This window comes from Pseudophryne corroboree, chromosome 2, assembly GCF_028390025.1.
Source record: "Pseudophryne corroboree isolate aPseCor3 chromosome 2, aPseCor3.hap2, whole genome shotgun sequence".
NCBI lineage: Eukaryota > Metazoa > Chordata > Amphibia > Anura > Myobatrachidae > Pseudophryne > Pseudophryne corroboree.
In genome coordinates this window covers 346620286-346648113 of record NC_086445.1, presented here as the reverse complement: position 1 = coordinate 346648113, position 27828 = coordinate 346620286, and the positions used below count along the sequence as shown (strand labels likewise).

The 27828-nt window shown below is 47.9% G+C and overlaps 1 protein-coding gene across 2 annotated transcripts in view; it reads left to right on the top strand.

Moving 5' to 3' along the window:
* The window catches only part of STK24 (serine/threonine kinase 24), a 160571-nt gene that overhangs the window by 86944 nt on the left and 45799 nt on the right, over window positions 1-27828 (top strand). For both annotated transcript variants that reach the window (XM_063953064.1, XM_063953063.1), the window contains exons 4-5: window positions 21764-21872; window positions 21948-22105. In XM_063953064.1, coding sequence (XP_063809134.1) covers window positions 21764-21872; window positions 21948-22105 — 267 coding nt within the window. The remainder of the gene's footprint in view (window positions 1-21763; window positions 21873-21947; window positions 22106-27828) is intronic.

The following is a 27828-nucleotide window of genomic DNA, read 5'->3' as shown; positions in this document are numbered from 1 at the left end:
TAGGGCAAGCAAAAGATGTAAAATCTTAAATATAAGGTCTGCAGTGGCTTTCCACAACAGATCTCTTACAGGAAAGATCAACTGACATCACAACCCACATCTTCGAGTTACAAGTGGACAATCTCATTTCTGATTTATCATAATGGCAAGTTTCAAGATGTGGAAATACAAGGCATCTGGCTGATTTAGGTAGCATCAAGTAATGCCTAGCCAGTCTAGCACTCCCACTCTTCCATGCATGTTTTGAAAACTGAGTAAAATGTTATAAACTATGATACTGTTAGCAACCAAGGGTTAGTGCTAAACAAACAGATCAATTTAAAGAGGAACCAGTTGCAAAAATATGCTTTGTGCCACCCCACCCCAAGTTCATAATATGCCGCGTGGCAGTGGGTGATGGGGAGACATAGGGAGACAGATGTACAAGCACACACCTACTGTACCACTGGTAGTTCCACCCCAATGAGGACATCATTTAATAGCAGCTTTGTTATCCAACCACAAGACCTCATGAGCCATCCAGTCCTTCATGATAATTACAATGCAATAAATCTTTATCCCATGCCATAAGAAAGATGCCTAAATAACTAAGGGACACTTTCTGACAGGTGTAAGCCAATTGGACATGACTGAAAGCTCCTGGCACAACATAAGAAGGACCTAAGGAGTTTATAGTAGGAAGTAGTGAAATAGGCATCCAACAGAGTGACTAGCAGGCAGATAGGTCTAAGGATGACCAGACAAAATCAGTAGGTTATTGGCAGAGATCTCATTTATGGGTAGAGCTTTGAATTACCTTCTATGACAGGGACGAATATGAGGGGACAAGGATCATCCCTACCTCGTGCCATTGATAATGAGAACATTAGAGGAAAGAAAACCATTAGGAAAGTCTTGAGCTGATGGGGATGAACATTAGGCTAGTTCAGTCTAGACAGTTCCATCACAAAGCATTTGAGAGCCAGAGTTGCTGATAGACTCAGGGCTATCCCAGATTTTTGTATTATTGCAGCAGTAGCTATCTTCCGTGTTGGCATTCGTGTCTTTGTTTTTCTCTGAGCTATATCAGAGTAGATAATGACACTGGTATTAGACCAATAAAAGTGCAGCATAGACTGTAGTAATAATGAGTACTATATGTGTCAAGGTAAGTGGGTGGGGTAGAAAAAAGGCAAAAGGCATTTGTCAAGAATCAATAATCCAGCAGAGATTGCTATACACAATCCCTGACTGCAGGGTGGAAGGGGGTCAGGGAGGCAGAAGGTGAGCCATTACAGGCTTTGAGAGCCAGCAATCACCAAGCCTGTACCAAAGAGAGAGAGAGGCAGTTGGCAAATGGATACAGAGGCTGCCTGCTTTAAAATGGGTTGGCAAGTTAGGGAGATACAGTATATGAGACTGTTACTATTGTATTATAGCACCTGGTTAATGGAGAGGATAGCAGTGTGCACAGCCAAGACCTGTGAATAATTTGGAAGGCTTTGCTAGAGGAGTTACTATCTGACCTGCCAACGTTGGGCAAGTGAAGCTTCATTATGTTCATCATAAGTTTGTGAACAGATGGTGACCCCTACTGAGTGGGGCATGCACCTATCTGCTGAGCATAAAATAGGCAACTTTATACTAGGCATGGTTACAATAAAAGCGTATGCCAACATTCATATGCAGATCCAAGGCTGAGTACACGTCAGAACGACGTGTTCCTGGCCAGTCCACTAGATGGACTGACATATTGTGCCGCCTGTACACATCTTCTGATTGACCATGTAGTATGGCCAACCAGAAGATAATCCTGTACAACTCGTGAGAGCGTGCAGTCAGGCGTACAAACTGTATAATCTGGTCGATATGTCATTCCGATTTGTCCGGAAATTACATATCGTGCCGAGATCGTTCAGGTGTGTAGGAGCCAGCATCTGCAAGTAAATAAACACTTCTAGCCGATGCCAGCAGCAGCGGCCATGCTGCATTCGTCAGTATAGCCCTCACTAGCGTTGTCTCCTGTCAGCCCTGCATGAAGAAACGCGCATCATCAGCGACATAGTGCGTACACCCTTCACAATTTGAACGATGTATGGTTCTGATCGGAATCGGGCACATAGGCCCTCATTCCGAGTTGTTCGCTCGGTATTTTCTCTATCGTCCTAGTGGATGCTGGGGTTCCTGAAAGGACCATGGGGAATAGCGGCTCCGCAGGAGACAGGGCACAAAAAGTAAAGCTTTTCCAGATCAGGTGGTGTGCACTGGCTCCTCCCCCTATGACCCTCCTCCAGACTCCAGTTAGATTTTTGTGCCCGGCCGAGAAGGGTGCAATCTAGGTGGCTCTCCTAAAGAGCTGCTTAGAAAAAGTTTAGCTAGGTTTTTTATTTTACAGTGATTCCTGCTGGCAACAGGATCACTGCAGCGAGGGACTGAGGGGAGAAGGAGTCAACTCACCTGCGTGCAGGATGGATTGGCTTCTTGGCTACTGGACATCAAGCTCCAGAGGGACGATCACAGGTACAGCCTGGATGGTCACCGGAGCCGCGCCGCCGGCCCCCTTGCAGATGCTGAAGTCAGAAGAGGTCCAGAATCGGCGGCTGAAGACTCCTGCAGTCTTCTAAAGGTAGCGCACAGCACTGCAGCTGTGCGCCATTTTCCTCTCAGCACACTTCACACGCGGTCACTGAGGGTGCAGGGCGCTGGGGGGGGGGGCGCCCTGGGAGGCAAATGTAACCTATATAAAGGCTAAAAATACCTCACATATAGCCCCTAGAGGCTATATGGAGATATTTAACCCCTGCCTGATTTCTCTAAATAGCGGGAGACGAGCCCGCCAGAAAAGGGGCGGGGCCTATCTCCTCAGCACACGGCGCCATTTCCTCTCACAGCTCCGCTGGTCAGGACGGCTCCCAAGTCTCTCCCCTGCACTGCACTACAGAAACAGGGTAAAACAGAGAGGGGGGGGCAAATTTATGGCGATATTTTGATATAACAAAGCAGCTATAAGGGAGCACTTATTATAAGGCTATCCCTGATATATATATAGCGCTTTTGGTGTGTGCTGGCAAACTCTCCCTCTGTCTCCCCAAAGGGCTAGTGGGTCCTGTCTTCGTTAGGAGCATTCCCTGTGTGTCTGCTGTGTGTCGGTACGTGTGTGTCGACATGTATGAGGACGATATTGGTGTGGAGGCGGAGCAATTGCCAAATATGAGGATGTCACCCCCTAGGGAGTCGACACCAGAATGGATGCCTTTATTTATGGAACTACGGGATAGTGTCAACACGCTAAAGCAGTCGTTTGACGACATGAGGCGGCCGGACAATCAATTAGTGCCTGTCCAGGCGACTCAAACACCGTCAGGGGCTGTGAAACGCCCTTTGCCTCAGTCGGTCGACACAGACCCAGACACAGGCACTGACTCCAGTGGTGACGGTGACGAATCAACCGTATTTTCCAGTAGGGCCACACGTTATATGATTTTGGCAATGAAGGAGGCGTTACATTTAGCTGATACTACAGGTACCACTAAACAGGGTATTATGTGGGGTGTGAAAAAACTACCTATAGTTTTTCCTGAATCAGAAGAATTAAATGATGTGTGTAATGAAGCGTGGGTTGCCCCTGATAAAAAGCTGATAATTTCAAAGAAATTATTGGCATTATACCCTTTCCCGCCAGAGGTTAGGGAGCGCTGGGAAACACCTCCTAGGGTGGACAAGGCGCTAACACGCTTATCTAAACAAGTGGCGTTACCCTCTCCTGAGACGGCCGCACTTAAAGATCCATCAGATAGGAGGATGGAAAATATCCAAAAAAGTATATACACACATGCAGGTGTTATACTACGACCAGCTGTAGCGACTGCCTGGATGTGCAGTGCTGGGGTAGTTTGGTCAGAGTCCCTGATTGAAAATATTGATACCCTGGACAGGGACAATATTTTACTGTCGTTAGAACAAATAAAGGATGCATTTCTTTATATGCGTGATGCACAGAGGGATATCTGCACACTGGCATCACGGGTAAGTGCTATGTCCATTTCGGCCAGAAGAGCTTTATGGACGCGACAGTGGACAGGCGATGCGGATTCAAAACGGCATATGGAAGTTTTGCCGTATAAAGGGGAGGAGTTATTTGGAGTCGGTCTATCAGATTTGGTGGCCACGGCTACAGCCGGGAAATCCACCTTTCTACCTCAAGTCACTCCCCAACAGAAAAAGGCACCGACTTTTCAACCGCAGCCCTTTCGTTCCTTTAAAAATAAGAGAGCAAAGGGCTATTCATATCTGCCACGAGGCAGAGGTCGAGGGAAGAGACAGCAACAGGCAGCTCCTTCCCAGGAACAGAAGCCCTCCCCGGCTTCTACAAAAGCCTCAGCATGACGCTGGGGCTTCTCAAGCGGACTCGGGGACGGTGGGCGGTCGTCTCAAAAATTACAGCGCGCAGTGGGCTCACTCGCAGGTAGATCCCTGGATCCTGCAGATAATATCTCAAGGGTACAGGTTGGAATTAGAGACAGATCCACCTCGCCGTTTCCTGAAGTCTGCTTTACCAACGTCCCCCTCCGAAAGGGAGACGGTTTTGGAAGCCATTCACAAGCTGTACTCTCAGCAGGTGATAGTCAAGGTACCTCTTCTACAACAAGGGAAGGGGTATTATTCCACTCTTTTTGTGGTACCGAAGCCGGATGGCTCGGTAAGGCCTATTCTAAATCTGAAGTCCTTGAACCTGTACATAAAGAAGTTCAAGTTCAAGATGGAGTCACTCAGAGCAGTGATAGCGAACCTGGAAGAGGGGGACTTTATGGTATCCTTGGACATCAAGGATGCGTATCTCCACGTTCCAATTTACCCCTCACACCAGGGGTACCTCAGGTTCGTTGTACAAAACTGTCACTATCAGTTTCAGACGCTGCCGTTCGGATTGTCCACGGCACCTCGGGTCTTTACAAAGGTAATGGCCGAGATGATGATTCTTCTTCGAAGAAAAGGCATATTAATTATCCCATACTTGGACGATCTGCTAATAAGGGCAAGGTCCAGAGAACAGCTAGAGATGGGATTAGCACTGTCTCAAGAAGTGCTAAAACAGCACGGGTGGATTCTGAATATTCCAAAATCCCAGTTAATGCCGACAACTCGTCTGCTGTTCCTAGGGATGATTCTGGACACGGTTCAGAAAAAGGTTTTTCTCCCGGAGGAAAAAGCCAAGGAGTTATCCGAGCTTGTCAGGAACCTCCTAAAACCAGGAAAGGTGTCTGTACATCAATGCACAAGAGTCCTGGGAAAAATGGTGGCTTCTTACGAAGCAATTCCATTCGGCAGATTCCACGCAAGAATTTTCCAAAGGGATCTGTTGGACAAATGGTCAGGGTCGCATCTTCAGATGCACCTACGGATAACCCTGTCTCCAAGGACAAGGGTGTCTCTTCTGTGGTGGTTGCAGAGTCCTCATCTATTGGAGGGCCGCAGATTCGGCATACAGGATTGGATCCTGGTGACCACGGACGCCAGCCTGAGAGGCTGGGGAGCAGTCACACAAGGAAGAAACTTCCAGGGAGTATGGACGAGCCTGGAAACGTCTCTTCACATAAACATTCTGGAACTAAGAGCAATATACAATGCTCTAAGCCAGGCAGAACCTCTGCTTCAGGGAAAACCGGTGTTGATCCAGTCGGACAACATCACGGCAGTCGCCCATGTGAACAGACAGGGCGGCACAAGAAGCAGGAGTGCAATGGCAGAAGCTGCAAGGATTCTTCGCTGGGCAGAGAATCATGTGATAGCACTGTCAGCAGTGTTCATCCCGGGAGTGGACAACTGGGAAGCAGACTTCCTCAGCAGACACGATCTTCACCCGGGAGAGTGGGGACTTCATCCAGAAGTCTTCCACATGCGGGTAACCCGTTGGGAAAGACCAATGGTGGACATGATGGCGTCTCGCCTCAACAAAAAACTGGACAGGTATTGCGCCAGGTCAAGAGATCCGCAGGCAATAGCTGTGGACGCGCTGGTAACGCCTTGGGTGTACCAGTCGGTGTATGTGTTTCCTCCTCTGCCTCTCATACCAAAAGTATTGAGAATTATACGGCAAAGAGGCGTAAGAACGATACTAGTGGTTCCGGATTGGCCAAGAAGGACTTGGTACCCGGAACTTCAAGAGATGATCACGGAAGATCCGTGGCCTCTACCTCTAAGGAGGGACTTGCTTCAGCAGGGTCCCTGTCTGTTTCAAGACTTACCGCGGCTGCGTTTGACGGCATGGCGGTTGAACGCCGGATCCTAAAGGAAAAAGGCATGCCGGAAGAAGTCATTCCTACTTTGATTAAAGCAAGGAAGGAAGTAACCGTGCAACATTATCACCGAATTTGGCGAAAATATGTTGCGTGGTGCGAAGATCGGAGTGCTCCGACGGAGGAATTTCAACTGGGTCGATTCCTACATTTCCTGCAATCAGGATTGTCTATGGGTCTCAAATTGGGATCTATTAAGGTTCAAATTTCGGCCCTGTCGATTTTCTTTCAAAAAGAATTGGCTTCAGTCCCTGAAGTCCAGACCTTTGTTAAGGGAGTGCTGCATATACAGCCTCCTGTGGTGCCTCCAGTGGCACCGTGGGATCTCAATGTGGTTTTGGACTTTCTAAAATCTCATTGGTTTGAACCACTAAAAAAGGTGGATTTGAAATATCTCACTTGGAAAGTGACCATGCTTCTAGCCCTGGCTTCTGCCAGGAGAGTATCAGAATTGGCAGCTTTATCTTACAAAAGCCCATATCTGATTTTCCATTCGGACAGGGCAGAACTGCGGACTCGTCCGCATTTTCTCCCTAAGGTGGTGTCAGCATTTCATCTGAACCAGCCTATTGTAGTGCCTGCGGCTACAAGTGACTTGGAGGACTCCAAGTTACTGGACGTTGTCAGAGCATTAAAAATATATATTGCAAGGACAGCTGGAGTCAGAAAATCTGACTCGTTGTTTATATTGTATGCACCCAACAAGATGGGTGCTCCTGCGTCTAAGCAGACGATTGCTCGTTGGATCTGTAGCACAATCCTACTTGCACATTCTGTGGCAGGCCTGCCACAGCCTAAATCTGTAAAGGCCCACTCCACAAGGAAGGTGGGCTCATCTTGGGCGGCTGCCCGAGGGGTCTCGGCATTACAACTTTGCCGAGCAGCTACGTGGTCAGGGGAGAACACGTTTGTAAAATTTTACAAATTTGATACTCTGGCTAAGGAGGACCTGGAGTTCTCTCATTCGGTGCTGCAGAGTCATCCGCACTCTCCCGCCCGTTTGGGAGCTTTGGTATAATCCCCATGGTCCTTTCAGGAACCCCAGCATCCACTAGGACGATAGAGAAAATAAGATTTTACTTACCGATAAATCTATTTCTCGGAGTCCGTAGTGGATGCTGGGCGCCCATCCCAAGTGCGGATTATCTGCATAAATTGTACATAGTTATTGTTAACTAATTCGGGTTATTGTTGAAGGAAGCCATCTTTCAGAGGCTCCGCTGTTATCATACTGTTAACTGGGTTTAGATCACAAGTTGTACCGTGTGATTGGTGTGGCTGGTATGAGTCTTACCCGGGATTCAAAATCCTCCCTTATTGTGTACGCTCGTCCGGGCACAGTACCTAACTGGAGTCTGGAGGAGGGTCATAGGGGGAGGAGCCAGTGCACACCACCTGATCTGGAAAAGCTTTACTTTTTGTGCCCTGTCTCCTGCGGAGCCGCTATTCCCCATGGTCCTTTCAGGAACCCCAGCATCCACTACGGACTCCGAGAAATAGATTTATCGGTAAGTAAAATCTTATTTTTCATCGCATCGCAATGAAAATCCGCTTAGTACGCATGCGCAATGTTCGCACTGCGACTGCGCCAAGTAACTTTACTATGAAGAAAGTATTTTTACTCACGGCTTTTTCTTCGCTCCGGCGATCGTAATGTGATTGACAGGAAATGGGTGTTACTGGGCGGAAACACGGCGTTTCAGGGGCGTGTGGCTGAAAACGCTACCGTTTCCGGAAAAAACGCAGGAGTGGCCGGAGAAACGGTGGGAGTGCCTGGGCGAACGCTGGGTGTGTTTGTGACGTCAAACAGGAACGACAAGCACTGAACTGATCGCACAGGCAGAGTAAGTCTGAAGCTACTCTGAAACTGCTAAGTAGTTAGTAATCGCAATATTGCGAATACATCGGTCGCAATTTTAAGAAGCTAAGATTCACTCCCAGTAGGCGGCGGCTTAGCGTGTGTAACTCTGCTAAATTCGCCTTGCGACCGATCAACTCGGAATGAGGGCCATAGTTCACAATATAGTTCACAATATCGTCTAGTGTGTACCCAGCATTACACTTGGAGAGTTGAAAACAGAGGCAAACCAGACCAGTGGAGAGGCACATTTAAGCCTGTGAGTGGCTGTATCACTTTTGGGTGCCTGATGACGATGGTCACCAGCAGGAAGAGTATACCTGCGGTTTTATAGAGGCTTTTTTTTTCTTTTCAATCAACCTAATTGCTAATGCATCTTTCTCTTTCAAAGCAAATGTTAGCAAACTTTTCTTGTGCTTATGACCTAGTTATGTATAAGTGTTTGTATGCACACCTGACGTAAATCTGGAGCATATGCTACTAATGCAGAGCTGGAAGCATCCTGAGGTGCCTCAGACTCACATACTGTATGTACAGTACATGAATACAGGATTTTTATGTGCAGCTTAGAGTTTTGTTTCGTTTCATTTCAACTTTGCATTAGCCCCATGTTTTGGGCAATGAGGTACATTAACAGAACATGCAAAAGGTTGGTGAATGGAAACGTTTCTGCATACATGCATCCTGATCCAGTCTAACAAGCAAAAGGTGAAAAAAGCTGTGGTCCTGCAGAGGTGGCTGAAGTGAGAATTGTTTGGTGTTGCTGGTAACACGTATCTAGCATTACAGTGCCTGTGGATCTGTTATGGCAGATTTGTATCTCTTCCCTTGATAGAATACAGTGCATTCCAAGTTTAGGGTAATGGGATGACCTTTTGAATGGTAAGGGGCCACATGTGACTCTTTAAGGAGCCTATTTATCAAATAATATTTACAGGGGATACCTGCAAATATTAAGAATGTCCTCATATCTGCCATGGCCCCTCAATTTCCAACATATCTATGGGGCTAATCTGAAAACATGAAGACTGTTAAATGAAAAGTCCTGTCTTTCATTGTACCATGCACAGTCTCAGTCCTACTCACACTCATGGTTCACCGTCTGACTTCTTCCCACTAAAGTGTAGCTCAGTCCCAGAGTTTCATGGCCTTCTCTGTCTCCTACAGGTTTCGACTCAGGCCTCCTGGCTCTCAATAGCCCATTGATCTCTGTTTGGCTTTGTCTCAACAGGGCACCTTACACAGATTGTCTTGACGGCAGAGTCTTCCAGTCTGACTCTCCACTGCAGCAATTGGGTGTTCTCGCACCTGCCTTATCTTCCCTGTGTGGGCGGATCCCTCCTGTTCCACACAGAATATATTTGTCAGTATTGTAATTTACTCTCATACTGCCAAACGGGTCTAAAAAGTAAATATGCCACTAACTGTATCCACTTTTCCATCTCTGATGTAGAATAAGTGGTTATGTATTCCTATTTACACAGCACAATCATGCATGCATTGCCATTACAATTATGCGTGTATGACTTTAAAGCAGGACTGTTGAAATGAGCAAATTCTATTACTGACAATTAATATGGGATCAGTACGAAATCCCGGCGGTCGGAATACCGACACCGGGATCCCGACTGGCACAATCCCGACAGGGGGGCGAGTGCAACGCAGCCCCTTGCGGGCACACTAATTTCTCTAACGTCCTAGTGGATGCTGGGGACTCCGTAAGGACCATGGGGATAGACGGGCTCCCCAGGAGACATGGGCACTTTAAGAAAGAATTTAGTTTCTGGTGTGCACTGGCTCCTCCCTCTACGTCCCTCCTCCAGACCTCAGTTGTTTGATACTGTGCCCAGACGAGCTGGGTGCTTTTCAGTGAGCTCTCCTGAGTTTGCTGAGAGAAAGTATTTTGTTAGGTTTTTTATTTTCAGGGAGCTCTGCTGGCAACAGACTCCCTGCATCGTGGGACTGAGGGGAGAGAAGCAGCCCTACTCTCTGAAGCTAGGTCCTGCTTCTTAGGCTACTGGACACCATTAGCTCCAGAGGTATCGTACGCAGGATCTCACCCTCGCCGTCTGATCCCAGAGCCGCGCCGCCGTCCCCCTCGCAGAGCCGGAAGACAGAAGCCGGGTGAGTATGAGAAGCAAAGAAGACTTCACAGGCGGCAGAAGACTCCCTGTTCTTCACTGAGGTAACGCACAGCACTGCAGCTGTGCGCCATTGCTCCACACACCTACACATACTCCGGTCACTGTAAGGGTGCGGGGGGGGGGGGGGGCGCGCCCTGGGCAGCATTTGGGACCTCTTTTGGCAAAGTTAAGCATATATACAGCTGGGCACTGTATGTATGAGCCCCCGCCAAAAAATTGCATATTTAAGCGGGACAGAAGCCCGCCGCCGAGGGGGCGGGGCTTCTTCCTCAGCACTCACCAGTGCCATTTTTTCTCCACAGCTCCGCTGAGAGGAAGCTCCCCAGGCTCTCCCCTGCTGCTACACGGTAGAAGAGGGTAAAAAGAGAGGGGGGGCACATAATTAGGCGCAAAAAGCAATATAAACAGCAGCTACTGGGTTAACATTAAGTTACTGTGTTATTCCTGGGTTTATAGCGCTGGGGTGTGTGCTGGCATACTCTCTCTCTGTCTCTCCAAAGGGCCTTGTGGGGGAACTGTCTTCAGAGAGGGCATTCCCTGTGTGTGTGGTGTGTCGGTACGCTTGTGTTGACATGTCTGATGAGGAAGGCTATGTGGAAGCAGAGCGGGAGCAAGTGAATGTGGTGTCTCCGCCGACGGCGCCGACACCTGATTGGATGGATATGTGGAAGGTTTTAAATGATAATGTTACTTCCTTGCATAAAAAGTTAGAAAAAGCTGAAGCCTCGGGACAGTCAGGGTCCCAACCCGTGCCTGATCCTATGTCGCAGAGGCCGTCAGGGTCTCAGAAGCGCCCACTATCCCAAACTGTTGACACAGATACCGACATGGATTCTGACTCCAGTGTCGATTACGATGATGCAAAGTTACAGCCAAAATTGGCTAAATCCATCCGTTATATGATTATAGCAATTAAGGATGTGTTGCACATCACAGAGGAAACCCCAGTCCCTGACAAGAGGGTGCATATGTATGGGGAAAAGAAGCCGGAGGTAACCTTCCCCCCCCTCACACGAGCTAAAAGGATTTTTATGGCGTATCCTTTCCCGCCAACGGACAGGTTATGCTGGGAATCCTCCCCTAGGGTGGACAAAGCTTTAACACGCGTATCCAAGAAGGTAGCCCTGCTGTCACAGGATACGGCTACCCTCAAAGATGCTGCGGATCGCAAACAGGAGGTTACCCTGAAGTCCATTTATACACATTCAGGTACCTTACTGAGGCCGGCAATCGCGTCGGCCTGGGTGTGTAGTGCTGTATCAGCATGGACGGATACCTTATCTGAGGAAATTGATACCTTAGACAGGGATACTGTATTGTTGACCCTGGGGCATATTAAAGACGCTGTCCTATATATGAGAGATGCTCAAAGAGACATTAGTCTACTGGGTTCTAGAATAAATGCTATGTCGATTTCTGCCAGAAGGGTCCTGTGGACTCGGCAATGGACAGGTGATGCCGACTCAAAAAGGCATATGGAGGTTTTACCTTACAAGGGTGAGGAATTGTTTGGGGAGGGTCTCTCGGACCTGGTCTCCACAGCTACAGCTGGAAAGTCAATTTTTTTGCCTTTTATTCCCTCACAGCCTAAGAGAGCACCGTATTATCTAATGCAGTCCTTTCGATCACAAAGAAACAAGAAAGTCCGAGGTGCGTCCTTTCTTGCCAGAGGCAGGGGCAGAGGTAAGAAGCTGCACAACACAGCTAGTTTCCAGGAACAGAAGTCCTCCCCGGCCTCTACAAAATCCACCGCATGACGCTGGGGCTCCACAGGCGGAGCTAGGCCGGGTGGGGGCACGTCTTCGAAATTTCAGCCACAAGTGGGTTCACTCCCAGGTGGATCCCTGGGCGATAGAAATTGTGTCTCAGGGATACAAGCTGGAATTCGAAGAGATGCCCCCTCACCGATACCTCAAATCGGCCCTACCAGCTTCCCCCCACGAGAGGGAAATAGTGTTAACTGCAATTCACAAATTGTATCTTTAACAGGTGGGGGTCAAGGTTCCCCTCCTTCAACAGGGAAGGGGTTATTATTCGACCATGTTTGTAGTCCCGAAACCGGACGGTTCGGTCAGACACATATTGAATTTAAAATCCCTGAACATATACCTGAAAAGGTTCAAGTTCAAGATGGAATCGCTGAGAGCGGTCATCGCAAGCCTGGAATGGGGGGATTTTTTGGTGTCTCTGGACATAAAGGATGCATACCTTCATGTCCCCATTTATCCACCTCATCAGGCGTACCTCAGATTTGTGGTACAGGATTGTCATTACCAATTTCAGACGTTGCCGTTTGGTCTCTCCACGGCACCGAGAATATTTACCAAGGTAATGGCGGAAATGATGGTACTCCTGCGGAAGCAAGGGGTCACCATTATCCCGTACTTGGACGATCTCCTCATAAAAGCGAGATCAAGAGAGCAGTTGCTGAACAGCATCGCACTTTCTCTGGAAGTGTTACAGCAACACGGCTGGATTCTGAATATTCCAAAGTCGCAGTTGGTTCCTACGACTCGTCTGCCTTTCCTGGGCATGATTCTAGACACAGACCAGAAAAGGGTTTATCTCCCGATAGAAAAAGCTCAGGAACTCATGACACTGGTCAGGAACCTCTTAAAACCAAAACAGGTGTCAGTACATCACTGCACTCGAGTCCTGGGAAAGATGGTGGCATCATACGAGGCCATTCCCTTCGGCAGGTTCCATGCGAGGACCTTTCAATGGGACTTACTGGACAAGTGGTCCGGATCACATCTTCAGATGCATCAGTTAATCACCCTATCCCCCAGGGCCAGGGTGTAACTCCTGTGGTGGCTGCAGAGCGCTCACCTTCTCGAGGGCCGCAGATTCGGCATTCAGGACTGGGTCCTGGTGACCATGGACGCAAGCCTCCGAGGTTGGGGAGCAGTCACACAGGGAAGAAATTTCCAAGGTCTGTGGTCAAGTCATGAGATTTGCCTTCACATCAACATCCTGGAACTAAGGGCCATATACAACGCCCTATGTCAAGCGGAGACCCTGCTTCGCGACCAACCGGTTCTGATTCAGTCAGACACCATCACCGCAGTGGCTCATGTAAACCGACAAGGCGGCACAAGGAGCAGGGTAGCAATGGCGGAAGCCACCAGAATTTTTCGCTGGGCGGAGAATCACGTAAGCGCACTGTCAGCAGTGTTCATCCCGGGAGTGGACAACTGGGAAGCAGACTTCCTCAGCAGACACGACCTCCACCCGGGAGAGTGGGGACTTCATCAGGAAGTCTTCGCACAGGTTACAAGTCGGTGGGAACTGCCACAAGTGGACATGATGGCATCCCGCCTCAACAAAAAGCTACAGAGGTATTGCGCCAGGTCAGGAGACCCTCAGGCGATAGCTGTGGACGCCCTGGTCACACCGTGGGTGTTCCAGTCGGTCTATGTATTTCCTCCTCTTCCTCTCATACCCAAGGTGCTGAGGATAATAAGAAAAAGAGTAGTGAGAACAATGGGGGTCATTCCGAGTTGTTCGCTCGCAAGCTGCTTTTAGCAGCTTTGCACACGCTAAGCCGCCGCCTACTGGGAGTGAATGTTCGCTTCTTAAAATTGCGAACGAAAGATTCGCAATATTGCGATAAGACATCTCTGTGCAGTTTCTGAGTAACTCGAGACTTACTTTGCCAGTGCGATCAGTTCAGTGCTTGTCGTTCCTGGTTTGACGTCACAAACACACCCAGCGTTCGCCCAGACACTCCTCCGTTTCTCCAGCCACTCCCGCGTTTTCCCCAGAAACGGTAGCGTTTTTTCACACACTCCCATAAAACGGCCAGTTTCCGCCCAGAAACACCCACTTCCTGTCAATCACATTACGATCACCAGAACGAAGAAAAAAACGTGAGTAAAATTCCTAACTGCATAGCAAATTTACTTGGCGCAGTCGCAGTGCGGACATTGCGCATGCGCACTAAGCGGAAAATCGCTGCGATGCGAAGAAATTTACCGAGCGAACAACTCGGAATGACCCCCCATACTCATTGTTCCAGATTGGCCACGAAGGACTTGGTATCCAGATCTGCAAGAAATGCTCACAGAGGACCTGTGGCCTCTTCCTCTAAGACAGGACTTGTTGCAACAGGGGCCCTGTCTGTTCTAAGACTTACCGCGGCTGCGTTTGACGGCATGGCGGTTGAACGCCGGATCCTAGCAGAGAAAGGCATTCCGGATGAGGTCATTCCTACGCTGATAAAGGCTAGGAAGGACGTGACAGCTCAACATTATCACCGTATATGGCGAAAATATGTTGCTTGGTGTGAGGCCAGCAATGCTCCTACGGAGGAATTCCAGCTGGGCCGTTTCCTTCACTTCCTACAGTCCGGAGTAAATTTTGCCTAAAATTGGGTTCCATTAAGGTCCAGATTTCGGCCCTATCCATTTTCTTTCAAAAGGAGTTGGCTTCTCTACCTGAAGTTCAGACGTTTGTAAAGGGAGTGCTGCATATTCAGCCTCCTTTTGTGCCTCCAGTGGCACCTTGGGATCTTAACGTGGTGTTAAGTTTCCTGAAATCCCACTGGTTTGAACCACTTAAAACGGTGGAGTTGAAATATCTCACGTGGAAGGTGGTCATGCTATTAGCCTTGGCTTCGGCTAGGCGTGTGTCAGAGTTGGCGGCTTTGTCACATAAAAGCCCCTATCTGGTTTTCCATGTGGATAGAGCAGAATTGCGGACCCGTCCACAATTTCTGCCGAAAGTGGTTTCATCTTTTCATATAAACCAACCTATTGTGGTGCCTGTGGCTACTACTGACTTGGAGGATTCCGAGTTGCTTGATGTGGTCAGGGCTTTGAAGGTTTATGTAGCCAGAACGGCTAGGGTCAGGAAAACAGAGTCGTTGTTTATCCTGTATGCATCCAACAAGCTTGGTGATCCTGCTTCAAAGCAAACTATTGCTCGCTGGATCTGTAACACGATTCAGCAGGCTCATTCTGCGGCTGGATTGCCGCTGCCAAAATCAGTTAAGGCCCATTCCACTAGGAAGGTGGGCTCTTCTTGGGCGGCTGCCCGAGGGGTCTCGGCATTACAACTTTGCCGAGCGGCTACTTGGTCAGGTTCAAACACTTTTGCAAAGTTCTACAAGTTTGATACCCTGGCTGAGGAGGACCTCTTGTTTGCTCAATTGGTGCTGCAGAGTCATCCGCACTCTTCCGCCCGTTTGGGAGCTTTGGTATAATCCCCATGGTCCTTACGGAGTCCCCAGCATCCACTAGGACGTTAGAGAAAATAAGATTTCTCTAACGTCCTAGTGGATGCTGGGGACTCCGTAAGGACCATGGGGAATAGACGGGCTCCGCAGGAGACAGGGCACTTTAAGAAAGAATTAGGAATACTGGTGTGCACTGGCTCCTCCCTCTATGTCCCTCCTCCAGACCTCAGTTAGAATCTGTGCCCGGACAGAGCTGTGTGCACTTTAGTGAGCTCTCCTGAGCTTGCTAATAAGAAAGTATTTTGTTAGGTTTTTTATTTTCAGAGAGATCTGCTGGCAACAGACTCTGCTACGTGGGACTGAGGGGAGAGAAGCAAACCTACTAACTGCGGATAGGTCGTGCTTCTTAGGCTCCTGGACACTATTAGCTCCAGAGGGATCGAACACAGGAACTCACCCTTGGTCGTCCGATCCCGGAGCCGCGCCGCCGTCCCCCTCGCAGAGCCAGAAGGCAGAAGCCGGCGAGAGAAGCAAGAAGACTTCAAAATCGGCGGCAGAAGACTCCTGTCTTCATATGAGGTAGCGCACAGCACTGCAGCTGTGCGCTATTGCTCCCACATTACACCCACACACTCCGGTCACTGTAGGGTGCAGGGCGCAGGGGGGGCGCCCTGGGCAGCAATTAGAGACCTCTTGGCAAAGTGGGCATATATACAGTTGGGCACTGTATATATGCATGAGCCCCCGCCATTATTTTACACAAAATCGCGGGACAGAAGCCCGCCGCTGAGGGGGCGGGGCTTCTTCCTCAGCACTCACCAGCGCCATTTTCTCTCCACATCTCCGCTGAGAGGAAGCTCGAAGAGGGTGAAAAAGAGAGGGGGTCACATAAATTTGGCGTAAAAACAATATACAGCAGCTACTGGGTTAACACTACGTTACTGTGTGATTCCTGGGTCATATAGCGCTGGGGTGTGTGCTAGCATACTCTCTCTCTGTCTCTCCAAAGGGCCTTGTGGGGGAACTGTCTTCAAATAGAGCATTCCCTGAGTGTGTGGTGTCGACATGTCTGAGGTAAAAGGCTCCCCTAAGGAGGAGATGGAGCTAATATGTGTGTGAGAGGGTATCTCCGTCGACAACGCCGACACCTGTTTGGATATGTGTAAGTGCTAAGGTGAATTTATTGCACAAAAGATTAGAGAACAGACAGGAAATCTACCCAGGTCTGTCCCTATGTCGCAGAGACCTTCAGAGTCTCTCAATGGTCACTATCCAAAATAATAGACACTGATATCGACACGGAGTTTGACTCCAGTGTCGACTACGATAATGCAAAGTTACAGCCAAAATGGCAGAAAAGTATTCAATATGATTATTGCAATAAAAGTTGTTTTGCATATCACTGATGACTCATCTGTCCATGACACAAGGGTACACATTTTAAGGGGAAGAAAGCTGAGGTAAATTTCCCTCCTCTTATGAGGAAAAAGAGCGGGAATCTCCAGACAAGAGACTGCAGCTTCCCACAAAGAATTCTCAGGCAGTATCCTTTCCCCACTAGGACCAGGATGCGATGGGAATCTTCCCCCAGGGCAAAAGGTAGCCTTGATTTAACAGCTATCCTCAGGGATCCTGCAGATAGCGTGCACATTAAGGTACCTTATCAGCAGAAATTGAGACCCTAGTATGTATGTAAATATATATATATGTATATGTAGAGATATATTTATAGATATATTAAAGATGCTGTCTTAAGAGATATATATCATAAAACATGCCCAAAGAGACATGAGTATACTGGGTCCTAGAAGCAAAGCTATGTCGATTTCTGCTTGACGTATCCTGTAGAATATGCAATGGACAGATGATGCCAACTTAAGTGGCATATGGAAGGCTGAGGATTGTGTGGAGAAGGGTTCTCGGACCTGGTCTCCACAGCTATAGCTGGTAATTCTGATATTTTGCCTTATATTCCTGCACAGCCTAGGAAAGCACGTCATTATCAACTGCAGCCTTTCGAACAAAGAAACAAGAAAGTCCGAGGTGCGTCCTTTCTTGCCAGAGGCGGGGGCAGAGGAAACCAGCTGCACAACACAGCTAGTTCCCAGGAACAGAAGTCCTCCCCGGCCTCTACGAAAATCCAGGCGGAGCTAGGCCCGGTGGGGGCACGCCTTCGTAAGTTCAGCCACCAGTGGGTTCACTCCCTGTTAGATCCCTGGGCAATAGATATTGTGTCTCAGGGATACAAGCTGGACTTTGAGAAGATGCCTCCTCACTGAAGGCCCTGCCGGCTTCCCCCCTCCCCCCGAGAGGGAAACAGGGTTAACTGCAATTCACAAATTGTATCTTCCACAGGTGGTGGTCAAGGTTCCCCTCCTTTAACAAGGAGGGGGTTATTATTCGACCATGTTGTAGTCCCGAAACCAGATGGTCCGGTCAGACCCATATTGAATTTAAAATCCCTGAACATATACTTGAAAAGTTCAAGTTCAAGATGGAATCGCTGAGAGCGGTCATCGCAAGGGAGGGGGATTTTATGGTGTCTCTGGACATAAAGGATGCTTACCTTCATGTCCCCATTTATCCACCTCATCAGGAGTACCTCAGATTTGTGGTACAGGATTGTCATTACCAATTCCAGACGTTGCCGTTTGGTCTGTCCACGGCACCGAGAATATTTACCAAGGTAATGGCAGTAATGATGGTGCAGCTGCGAAAGCAAGGAGTCACAATTATCCCATACTTGGACGATCTCCTCATAAAGGCGAGGTCCGGAGAGCAGTTGCTGATTAGTGTAGCACGCTCTCGGGAAGTGTTACAACAGCACGGCTGGATTCTGAGTATTCCAAAGTCGCAGCTGATTCCTACGACGCGTCTGCCCTTCCTGGGCATGATTCTGGACAAAGACCAGAAGAAGGTTTTTCTCCCGACGGAGAAGGCTCAGGAACTCATGACACTGGTCAGAGACCTCTTAAAACCAAAACAGGTGTCGGTGCATCACTGCACGAGAGTCCTGGGAAAGATGGTGGCGTCATAAGAGGCCATTCCCTTCGGCAGGTTCCATGCGAGGACCATTTCAATGGGATCTGTTGGACAAATGGTCCGGATCGCATCTACAGATGCATCGGCTGATCACCCTATCCCCCAGGGCCAGGGTGTCTCTTCTGTGGTGGCTGCAGAGTACTCAACTTCTCGAGGGCCGCAGGTTCGGCATTCAGGACTGGGTCCTGGTGACCACGGATGTAAGCCTCCGAGGGTGGGGGGCAGTCACTCAGGGAAGAAATTTCCAAGGGCTGTGGTCAAGTCAGGAGACTTGCCTTCACATCAATATCCTGGAACTAAGGGCCATATACAACGCCCTAAGTCAAGCGGAGACCCTGCTTCGCAACCAATCGGTGCTGATTCAATCAGACAATATCACCGCAGTGGCTCATGTAAACCGCCAAGGCAGCACAAGGAGCAGGGTGGCGATGGCGGAAGCCACCAGAATTCTTCGATGGGCGGAGAATCACGTATGAGCACTGTCAGCAGTGTTCATTCCGGGAGTGGACAACTGGGAAGCAGACTTCCTCAGCAGGCACGACCTCCACCTGGGAGAGTGGGGACTTCATCAAGAAGTATTCGCGCAGATTGTAGGTCGGTGGGAAATGCCACAGGTGGACATGATGGCATCCCGCCTCAACAAAAAGCTACAGAGGTATTGCGCCAGGTCAAGAGACCCTCGGGCGATAACTGTAGATGCACTGGTGACACAGTGGATGTTCCAGTCGGTTTATGTGTTTCCTCCTCTTCCTCTCATACCCAAGGTGCTGAGAATCGAAAGGAAAAGAGGAGTGAGAACAATACTCATTGTTCCGGATTAGCCTAGAGGGACTTGGTATCCAGAGCTGCAAGAAATGCTCGCTGAGGACCCATGGCCTCTGCCTCTAAGGCAGGATCTGTTGCAGCAGGGACCTGGTCTGTTCCAAGACTTACCGCGGCTGCGTTTGACGGCAGGGCGGTTGAACGCCGGATCCTAGTAGAAAAAGGGATTCTGGATGAGGTTATTCCTACGCTAATAAAGGCTAGGAAGGACGTGACGGCTAAACATTATCACCGTATACGGCGAAAATATGTTGCTTGGTGTGAGGCCAGAAATGCCCCTACAGAGGAATTCCAGCTGGGCCGTTTCCTTCACTTCCTACAGTCGGGAGTGACTTTGGGCCTGAAATTGGGGTCCATTAAGGTCCGGATTTCGGCCCTATCCATTTTCTTTCAAAAAGAACTAGCTACTCTACCTGAAGTTCAGACGTCTGTAAAGGGAGTGCTGCATATTCAGCCCCCGTTTGTGCCCCCAGTGGCACCTTGGGATCTTTACGTGGTGTTGAATTTCCTGAAATCACACTGGTTTGAGCCACTTAAAACCGCGGAGTTAAAATATCTCACGTGGAAGGTGGTCATGCTATTAGCCTTGGCTTTGGCTAGGCGTGTGTCAGAATTGGCGGCTTTGTCACAATAAAGCCCCTATTTGGTTTTCCATATGGACAGGGCCAAATTGCAGACTCGTCCGCAATTTCTGCCAAATGTGGTGTCATCTTTTCATATGAACCAACCTATTGTGGTGCCTGTGGCTACTCGTGACTTGGAGGATTCCAAGTTACTGCATGTAGTCAGGGCTTTGAAGGTTTATGTAGCCAGAACGGCTAGAGTCAGGAAAACTGAGTCGCTGTTTATCCTGTATGCATCCAACAAGCTGGGTGCTCCTGCTTCAAAGCAGACTATTGCTCGCTGGATCTGTAACACGATCCAGCAGGCTCATTCTGCGGCTGGATTGCCGTTTCCAAAATCAGTAAAAGCCCACTCCACAAGGAGGGTGGGCTCTTCTTGGGCGGCTGCCCGAGGGGTCTCGGCATTACAGCTTTGCCGAGCGGCTACTTGGTCAGGCTCAAACACCTTTGCAAAGTGCTACAAGTTTGATACCCTGGCTGAGGAGGACCTTGTGTTTGCTCATTCGGTGCTGCAGAGTCATCCGCACTCTCCCGCCCGTTTGGGAGCTTTGGTATAATCCCCATGGTCCTTACGGAGTCCCAAGCATCCACTAGGACGTTAGAGAAAATAAGATTTTACTTACCGGTAAATCTATTTCTCGTAGTCCGTAGTGGATGCTTGGCGCCCGTCCCAAGTGCGGACTTCTTCTGCAATACTTGTATATAGTTATGGGTTATGTTATGGTTGTATCAGGTTTGTCTGATGCTCTGTTGTTCATACTGTTAACTGGGTAAGTTTATCACGAGTTATACGGTGTGATTGGTGTGGCTGGTATGAGTCTTACCCTGGATTCCAAAATCCTTTCCTTGTACTGTCAGCTCTTCCGGGCACAGTTTCCTTAACTGAGGTCTGGAGGAGGGACATAGAGGGAGGAGCCAGTGCACACCAGTATTCCTAATTCTTTCTTAAAGTGCCCTGTCTCCTGCGGAGCCCATCTATTCCCCATGGTCCTTACAGAGTCCCCAGCATCCACTACGGACTACGAGAAATAGATTTACCGGTAAGTAAAATCTTATTTTTACCTACCGGTAAATCTATTTCTCGTAGTCCGTAGTGGATGCTGGGCGCCCGTCCCAAGTGCGGACTTCTTCTGCAATGCTTGTATATAGTTATTGCTTCAATAAGGGTTATGTTATGGTTGCATCAGGGTTTGACCTGATGCTCTGTCGTTTGTCATGCTGTTAACTGGTTGTTTTCACATGTTATACGGTGTGATTGGTGTGGCTGGTATGAATCTTGCCCTGGATTACCAAAATCCTTTCCTTGTACTGTCAGCTCTTCTGGGCACAGTTTCTCTAACTGTGGTCTGGAGGAGGGGCATAGAGAGAGGAGCCAGTGCACACCAGAACCTAAATTCTTTCTTAAAGTGCCCATGTCTCCTGCGGAGCCCGTCTATCCCCATGGTCCTTACGGAGTCCCCAGCATCCACTACGGACTACGAGAAATAGATTTACCAGTAAGTAAAATCTTATTTTATTCTCCCTCTATGGGTGTCGTGGACACCCACAGAGGGAGAATATGTCGAGATTGTGGCGGTCTGGATCCCGGTGTCGGTATTTCGACCGCCGGGATTCCGTCCGGCGGGATCTTGACCGCATCCCCTTAATATACATCTTTCCTGGAGGCTTAAAAGATCCAGCTTGTTCCTAAGTGGCTCCGTAATTCTACACTATTGTCTACTGCTGATCTTACAGGTGATGTAAGGTACAGTAGGTGTTATTTTGTAAAGTTTATATTGATTGTTTTGTGTAAAATTAATTTGTTGCTTGTTATTTTCTGACAGCTGGAACCTGGTCACTTAGATGAAACACAAATTGCCACAATATTAAGGGAAATACTTAAAGGTCTTGATTATTTACATTCTGAAAAAAAAATCCATAGAGATATTAAAGGTAAGTACACATTTTACATGCATGTACCATGATATTCTAGGTAAAAGTCTGTATTTATTATGTATTTGTTTTCAGCTGCCAATGTGTTGTTGTCTGAACATGGAGAGGTAAAACTGGCAGATTTTGGCGTAGCGGGCCAGCTCACAGATACACAGATTAAGAGGAATACTTTTGTTGGCACACCATTCTGGATGGCACCAGAGGTTATAAAGCAATCTGCATATGACTTTAAGGTAAGGTGAAATGTGGACTGTACAGTACCTGTTTGTTTTTTTGTTTCTTTTTTCTTTCTCTTGCATCTGATGGTAATTAAAGACCATACATAATGTGATGAATCACTGTCTGTACACAAAATAAAAGGGTTGAGATACTTCTGTTCTGTTGTGACGCCTTTATGAATATTAATGATGGGATATACAAGTGCACTACATAAACCTGTAGAACAACTTTGGTAATCTGCACAGTAGCTTACTGCTTAGGTAAAATTAAACATTAAGGGGTATATGCAATTGCGGTCGAATTCCCCAAAATGTCGAAAAACGGGACATTTTCGCCAAAAAAAAAATTTCGACAATGCAATTCAGTACTTTTCGTCAAAAAAACGGACTTTCCAAATTCGACTTTTTGAAATTCGACATTTGTTAAATTCGACATTTCTGCAATGGTACAAATGCGGCAATTCGACAAAAGTATATTCAATTGAAGTTTGTAAATTCGACAACAGTGCTTTTAGACAGTAAATTCATCATTTTCAATCAGCCACACTTTGCTGGCGGAATCTAATAAATTTTTTTAAAAACATGTTTTTTTGGTGGTTTTTTTTATTTATAATAGCATATCTATTTATATTAGAAGGGATTAGGTACTTGGTTTGTCTATTTTGGAGGCACAAGTATTATTTATATATTTTTAAAAATATTATTTTTTATTTATTTATTTATTTTTAAATGGAATGCTAAAAATCAGAAAAAAAATTGCGTGGGGTCCCCCCTCCTAAAGCATAACCAGCCTCGGGCTCTTCGAGCCGGTCCTGGTTCTAAAAATCCGGGGGAAAAACTGACCGGGGATCCCCCGTATTTTTAAAACCAGCACCGGGCTCTGCGCCTGGTGCTGGTGCAAAAAATACAGGGGACAAAAAGCGTAGGGGTCCCCCGTATTTTTTACACCAGCATCGGGCTCCACTAGCTGGACAGATAATGCCACAGCCGGGGGTCACTTTTATACAGCGCCCTGCGGCCGTGGCATTAAATATCCAACTAGTCACCCCTGGCCGGGGTACCCTGGGGGAGTGGGGACCCCTTCAATCAAGGGATCCCCCCCCAGCCACCCAAGGGCCAGGGGTGAAGCCCGAGGCTGTCCCCCCCCCCTCCCCCCCATCCAAGGGCTGCGGATGGGGGGCTGATAGCCTTGAGTAAAATGATAGAATATTGTTTTTTTCCAGAAGAACTACAAGTCCCAGCAAGCCTCCCCCGCAAGCTGGTACTTGGAGAACCACAAGTACCAGCATGCGGGTGGAAAAACGGGCCCGCTGGTACCTGTAGTTCTACTGGAAAAAAAATACCCAAATAAAAACAGGACACGCACACCGTGAGAGTAAAACTTTATTTCACACATGTCGACACACACATACTTACCTATGTTCACACGCCGACCTCTGTCCACTTGTCCAAGTAGAATCCACGGTGTACCTGAAAATAAAATTATACTCACCTGATCCAGTGTCCTGTGGTCTTTTATTATAATCCACGTACTTGGCAAAAAAAAAAAATGACCAGGCGGACTGAAAGGGGTCCCATGTTTACACATGGGACCCCTTTCCCCGAATGCAGAGACCCCCCCCGTGACTCCTGTCACAGAAAGGTCTCTTCAGCCAATCTGGAAGCGCCACTTCGTGGCACTCTCCTGATTGGCTGTATGCGCGTCTGCTGGCAGACAGCGCATCGCACAGCTCCCTCCATTAGTTTCAATGGTGGGAACTTTGCGGTCAGCGGTGGGGTTACCCGCGGTCAGCCGCTGACCGCGGGTGACCTCACCGCTGACCGCAAAGTTCCCACCATTGAATATAATGGTAAGGCTTTGCGATGCGCTGTCTGACAGCTCAGACGCGCATAGCCAATCAGCAGAGTGCCACGACGTTGCGCTCGCTGATTGGCTGAAGGGACCTCTGTGACAGGAGTCACGTGGGGTCCCGGGATTCGTGGAAAGGGGTCCCATGTGTAAACATGGGACCCCTTTCAGTCCGTTTGGTCCGGGTTGCCGTTTTGTTGTTTTGCCAAGTACGAGAATTATTTAAAAAGATCCGGACACTGGATCAGGTGAGTATAATTTTATTCACAGGTACCCCGGATTCTTCAGTGACGAGGGGGGCGTGGCAGTCGGTGGGTCAACATAGGTAAGTATGTATGTGTCGGCATGTATGAAATAAACTTTTACTTTCAAGGTGTGTGTCTCCTGTTTTTATTTGGGTATTTTTTTCCAGTAGAACTACAGGTAACAGCGGGCCCGTTTTTCCACCCGCATGCTGGTACTCGTGGTTCTCCAAGTACCAGCTTGCGGGGGAGTACTACTGGAAAAAACAATATTCTTTCAATTTTCTCAAGGCTATCAGCCCCCATCCGCAGCCCTTGGATGGGGGGGACAGCCTCTGGCTTCACCCCTGGCCCTTGGGTGGCTGGGGGGGGGGACCCCTTGATTGAAGGGGTCCCCACTCCCCCAGGGTACCCCGGCCAGGGATGACTAGTTGGATATTTAATGCCACGGCCGCAGGGCGCTGTATAAAAGTGACCCCCGGCTGTGGCATTATCTGTCCAGCTAGTGGAGCCCGATGCTGGTGTAAAAAATACGGGGGACCCCTACGCTTTTTGTCCCCCGTATTTTTTGCACCAGCACCAGGCGCAGAGCCCGGTGCTGGTTTTAAAAATACGGGGGATCCCCTGTCAGTTTTTCCCCCCAGATTTTTAGAACCAGGACCGGCTCGAAGAGCCCGAGGCTGGTTATGCTTAGGAGGGGGGACCCCACGCAATTTTTTTTCGTGGTTTTTACCGTTTTTTACATTTTTACAAGTCTAATCAAAATCCGTCAAATCGGCCGTTTTTCGACAGCGGGACTGTCGAATCGTTTTTTTATTGAATATGTTGAATTCCGGCACCCACTTGCCGGAATTCGACGGTCGAATTGTGTCGAATTAAAAAACGGGCGAAAAATTGCCGCGATTCGCCGGCAATTGCATATACCCCTAAATGTTTTAATTTGTTACATAAAAGATGCATTTCTGCACCTCAAGATTTTGAATAATATTTATGCAGCAAATAACTAATACGCAAGAAAAAAGTAAAATTATATGGAGCACTCACTAGATATTCACGTACCCTTGTCAGGAAGGAGGTATTACCAACTCCTATTTGCCAGGTCACTAGTTGTTGTGCCTGACATTGTCTGGTTTTTGTTTTCTTATCTCACCCCCCCCCCCCCCCCCCCTCAATCACACATGACACATATACCATTTCATCTCTCTAACCCTCTGGCCCTTTTTCGCAGGGATTTAACTCTCCCCCTTCTCTCCTGTCTATTCACTCCTCTCTGTCTCTACCCCTCTTTATCTATGCAGCTCTTTCTCTCTCTCTCTCTCTCTGCCCCATCTCTTTTTCTCTTCCCCCACCTTCCCATCTTCCTCTACCTCCCCCAGCATTATCTCTCTACCGGTACTTCCCGATCTCTCTCTCTCATTTCCTGGAAAACAGACGATAATGCTAAACCATCAATTAAAGCTTCCAATCACCGATCGCTTTGACAAACCGCCTTTTAATAAATCTACTCACTAGTCTTTTATTAAGACTTATGGAACGCAGTACATTAAACCTCTACAGTCAATCTGTGGATCATTATCTGAGCTTTTTGTGTCATTAAGCATTGAACCCCTTAGTTTTTAATGAAGGACTAGAACTTTGTGAACTTTTCACCTAAATCCTCAGACTGTTTATGTAGATGCGATTTATATATGGTGCACCTTATTTACACAGGTGTGTGTATGTACAGTGTGGCCGTAAGTAAAGTTTCAATATTCAGAGCTGTCTGCAGCTATAACTAATACTGTTTATCTATCTATCTATCTATCTATCTATCTATCTATCTATCTATCTATCTATCTATCTATCTATCTATCTATCTATCTAGCGACTAGTCTATCTAGCTAGTCAAGGTGGGTACCCTGTTTGTGGGACATGACTGTGGTTCAAAGCACCACTTTAAGACACAATACTACTGTACTCCTTCCTATAAATTGAATATTACAAATTTTTGAAGGGTCAGATTGATCGGAAAATGGAAATACTGACTGATGTGATTCACTGGTTGTGTATGAATTACCGGTGGCCGACAATTGAAATACCAACAGGGGTGAGCTACCTATGTTCTCCCCTCTCCCATACCCCCTAACACAGACCTTCCCTCCCCACAGCTTAACCCTAACCTCCCCTTTGGTACCCAACCCTAACCCCCCTTTCCCACAGGCTGTATCTAACCCTACCCCATTAATGCTTAAACCTCACCTTCCCCTGGTGGTGCCAAACCCCAATCTCCCCCCTCCCCGCAGCCTAACTCAAATCTCCCAGGGTGGCACCTAAATCTAACCCACCCCCACCACCCACGGCTCTAAACCTAACCCTCCCGCTATACTCAAGGTCATGATGCTGGCTATCGGAATTCCTGTGTCTGTGTCCTGACCTTTTCGGGAATCTGGCGTCTGTATTCTGACGGGTGTTGGGATTCCGGCATCGGTATTCCGGCTGCTGGGACCATGACAGCCGGCATTTTGACCGGATCCCTTGATTCACTGCTAGTGCACAGTTATATTATAGTTCTGTTTTTTATTTTCTCCTTCATGCAATCTGAAGGACAATGTTACCTTGGGGTTCTTGAGGCTTTTAAGGAGTTGGGCATTTAAGAGTTACTGTTGCTACTAAGGAAACTGAAACTCTCCTTCTCTACAGCCCTCCTTCAGCTTAAAAAAAGTTCCTCAAGGGAGGGGGGATGCTTCTTTTTTTTTTTTAAATTGTTTATTTAATTTTCAAGTTATACAGGGTTACATTGTTACATTAGCCCCCCCACAACAGGTGGGGAGGGTATATCTGTGGAACAACAGTATTTTTACAGAAGATGTATAATCCAAAAGCAGAGATAGCGAGGATCCCTTGTCGGAAGGAAAAAAGAACATTATGGTAATAATAAAGGGAGTGGTGATGACGTATACATTGAGAACGACCAAAGCACTTTAATTAATTAGTAACCGGGGAAAAAGAAAAACATGCTCGTGGTTGTATCAGTAGAGAGAAGAAGAGTGAAGAGAGGGCGAGGAGTGGAGAGAAAGGAAAGACAAGGAAAGTATAGAGTAGGAAGAAAAGAGGCAGGGTTGGGGGGTTCCGCCAGCACGACGCCATATACAGCGAGTATAGCTCGAAGCGCCAGTGTAAAACAGGGGGTAATGCTCAAGGTAAACGAAAGGGCAGCATGTAGGACGGTCACACACCTGCACTGTGGGAGGCGGAATTGCTAAAATCACAGGAGGATTGCTGCGGAGCCCCCAGGGGTGCGAGCTCTACGTGCTGGAGCTTGAGAGTTAAACCACAATTCCCAAATCACTAGATACTGGAAAGATCTGTTGTGTAGGTATGCAGTGATTTTTTCCATGCTTGCGAAGTACCATACTTTATCAATGACCATCTTAATAGGGGGGGCCTCCTTCTTTTTCCAATGGAGAGCAATTGAGCAGCGAGCAGCATTTAAAATCTGTGACAGTAATTTATCGGTATTTGGAGGTGTGTTAGTAACGGGGAGACCCAGTAGAAAAGACCAAGGGTCTTTAGATATCTGAGATTGGAGCACTGTACTTAACAAGTGTGCGACTGAGTCCCAAAATAGCATGATCTTGGGGCACGTCCACCAGATGTGAAGGAAAGAG